At 44.6% G+C, this 3196-nt stretch overlaps 1 protein-coding gene across 4 annotated transcripts in view; it reads left to right on the forward strand.

Moving 5' to 3' along the window:
* Positions 1-312: 312 nt before the first annotated feature.
* The window catches only part of dpysl4 (dihydropyrimidinase like 4), a gene marked incomplete at both ends in the record, with an annotated part of 11847 nt that continues 8963 nt past the window's right edge, over positions 313-3196 (forward strand). For 2 of the 4 annotated variants that reach the window (XM_083687751.1, XM_083687752.1), the window contains one exon: positions 313-684. In XM_083687751.1, the coding sequence (XP_083543877.1) occupies positions 313-684 (372 nt within the window). Of the gene's footprint in view, positions 685-1471; positions 1511-3196 lie in introns of those variants that run through there. The other 2 variants (XM_083687753.1, XM_083687754.1) reach the window with 1 other exon arrangement.

Genomic DNA, 3196 nt, shown 5'->3' on the forward strand with positions numbered 1-3196 from the left:
GCGTTATTTGTGTCTTATGTCAGTGTTTACACTTTGCTTTTATCTTTACTGGTTTATGACAATAGTCACTATGCAGATGTGCACACGACATTTCATTGCTGAAACTAGAGGAATTGGAGTGAGTATGTTTCAGCACCACGCCCCTGTGGACAGCTCCATACTGACTAACTGTCCTTTCCTGGTCGCCTACCTTGGAGAGCAGCCACAAAAGGGAACACAGGTTTTACTTGAGAAAAGTGCAACCTAAATTGATTTAGGATATTTAATTCATTTTTTTCACTTCCTTTCTGAGATTATAAGCAATTATTGGCAATGGCAGAAAGGAAACTACTTCCAAGAGATGACGATGAAGGATCATTGCTTTCCAAACTGGGGACAGACAGTCCAAAACCGAGAGTGAAATTTGGTGGCTTGTTTTGCAACGTGGAGGGCGCTTATGAGAACAAAACTTTGAATTTTGAGTCGTACAACAGCAGCCCTGTCTCCGTCAGACGAAATGTACGGACTCGTAACGAGGATAGATGCTTCTCGGATACTCTCAGTGACACGGGCAGTGTGAGCAACTTCTCGTCGGCCAGTGAGACACAACCGAGCCGAGCCTGTCGGGTCGATACCGGGTCTTCCTACGGCCAAACAATGGTCTACCCCTCCGGAAAGAACCGCGCTCACAATGGCAAACGGGAGGTAATTTTGACCCAAGATTTTATTTATTCACTTGTTTATTTATTTCGTAACCTGTAACCTAGACAAAAGTAGTTTTCCAAATCATACATGGTCTTATATTTTCAAATTACAATGATTTAATTGAGAAAATCATTCATTATAGGCCTATTACATTTTCAATGTGTGTTAATCAGTTATTTGCGTTATTCATTTTTTCAACTGGTGCCTTCATATAGCCTGTGTTTTACCTGTTCTAAGCGAAATTGTTGTTTTGAGAGTCAATAAACTCCAGGAAAAAATGTCGCTGGCCACATCAAACATAAATTCCTATGTCCAACCTAAAGCTTTTGTGCAGGCCTCAAGATGTCTCAGTGCTGTGGCATAATACAACATTACCTCTGGCAATAGACAGACATAAGTTTTGTAAGTTATTGTGATGTGAGTTGTTGTGGAGGGCCAAATGCTGCTTAAAAAAAGAAGCCTTCGCCTGCCTATCCCCTATTAGCCTCTAGGATGTGACTGGAATATTAATGAGCCAGATGGTGAGCGACGAGGTATTGTGTGACGGGAGGGGGCTCCGTATCGGCTATGACTGGTGTGATTGCACATCCAAAATAATCACACATCATATTGTTTCTCGTACGCGACTGTAGCCTTTATTCACAAGTGGAACAGTGTAATTCTGTGTCAGTTACAGTAGGTCGCCTCATACCTCCGGCGGTGCTTTAAGCCAAGCAAGACCAGGCGCTGAATTCATTCTCGCGTTCTTTGAAACGTCGGAAATCAAAGCTCCCCGACACCGGCCGGCATGTCTTACCCAGGCAAGAAGAACAACCCTCGTTTATCGGTAAGGTAGCCTGGCAATAGCCTAGTTGTTCTACAGACCGGTATGATTTACCGATTACACCTAGTTAATAGTAGGCTAGCGGTGCGTGAAAATGTACGTTATATATTTCCTTTGTGCAACCAGCTAATGAACAACAACCTGCTACGAGGCTATAGCCTGTATCATGCACAATGTCCTCGCCCCATTCACGCAATGTGTTCCGTCCAAATGATAGGCTTCATATTGTATGTGCTTCAGATTAAAAAGGTTGGACTGCATTCTTTATTTCAAACTAAAAACACACAGAAATTGATCATAGGGGCCTCTTGACTGATCAGTGTCCGCGTACTGTCGCATGTCCCGTTTTTTTCTCGATCGGGCATGGCATCCTATGAGAACCGGTAGGTAGCAATTAAAATAGTAGGCTACTGAAGATTGTCACCTCATTTCATGATAACCAGAGGGAAGCACTGATGCCCATGGCAGAATAACCCATCACTTATCAACCCATGGAGATCTCAGTGGCCTAGACGGTCTGTCTGGGAGCCGTGCCCGCTATTAAGGCTTCCCTTGTAGTAAAAGCGCATATTCACTCATGCGAATCCGGAGATTGGGCGTAGTTATCTCGGGGACGCTCTGAATCGGATTCCCTTCCGCACAATTTGGCACGGTGGCCTGTACGGGCCGCTCCTCTACCCAGATGACCCACATTCTCCCCATTTGGTATAATTCTCTCTTTGTTTGAAGAGCACTCGAATAGGCCACGATTAATACAGGACACTGTACAGTCGAAATCAAGGCAGAGACTGAAACTATTTATTCATGATTTCTTTCTGCAACCCTAAAAGGCGACAAAAGGCTATAGAACCTATGGTAATTTGCACTGCAGTTGAATTCTCCCTTTCAACTGTACAGTTAAACATTGTGGAGACAGTGTAGCCTAACCTAGATAAAGGAACATCATGTCCATACCCTCCCCACTACTATGTGTGAGACACCACTGTCTGTTCCTCTGGGGCGGTGTCTGCTAGCCCAGACCTAGCAGAACTATAAACCTAAACTGTGAGCTCCAAGCCCAACACACAGCCATGCACATCTCTCTGGTGTCAAGCCTGGCTGTGGGTGGATCTGTCACTTTACATTAGGTAGCTACCTTTCTCTGTCTCAGCAGGACTCCTTCCCCCTAAACCTTGCCAAACATAACGCCCTTTTATACTTACAATGATCCTGAAAGCCAAGCACTGCAATACCGTGACTACTGTATATTTGTGCAAACTCAAGCCTTGTACTGTACTTCTACTTCATGCCCGGTCGATTCTCTCATTTGAGTGGTCTGGTGAGTAGAGTGGAGGGCATGTTGGCAGCGGTGGTAGCTAGCTGGCAGAGGAGCAGCCTTTAGGGTGTGTTGTACTGTACTGTACCACCAGCCTTCACGGCTGACATCCTTAACGACCCCCCTCAGCTACCAGTATGAGGCCTCCTGCCAGGAGAGAGAGAGTGTGTGTGTGTGGGGGGGGGGGATACAGTATAATGGCATTTCTGTTTACTGTTAAATACTGTAATTGCAGACAAAGACAAAAAAAAAAAAAACATTGTTGGACATTACAGATGAAAATGTGATTATTAAAAGAGCGTACAGTTGCAGTATGTTTGAGTTGTACAATGCTAAACGGGTAAACCTGAATCACGTTGATGATTCCTTGCCCC

This window comes from Argentina silus (genome assembly GCF_951799395.1).
Source record: "Argentina silus genome assembly, chromosome: 16".
In the NCBI taxonomy this organism is placed as follows: Eukaryota; Metazoa; Chordata; class Actinopteri; order Argentiniformes; family Argentinidae; genus Argentina; species Argentina silus.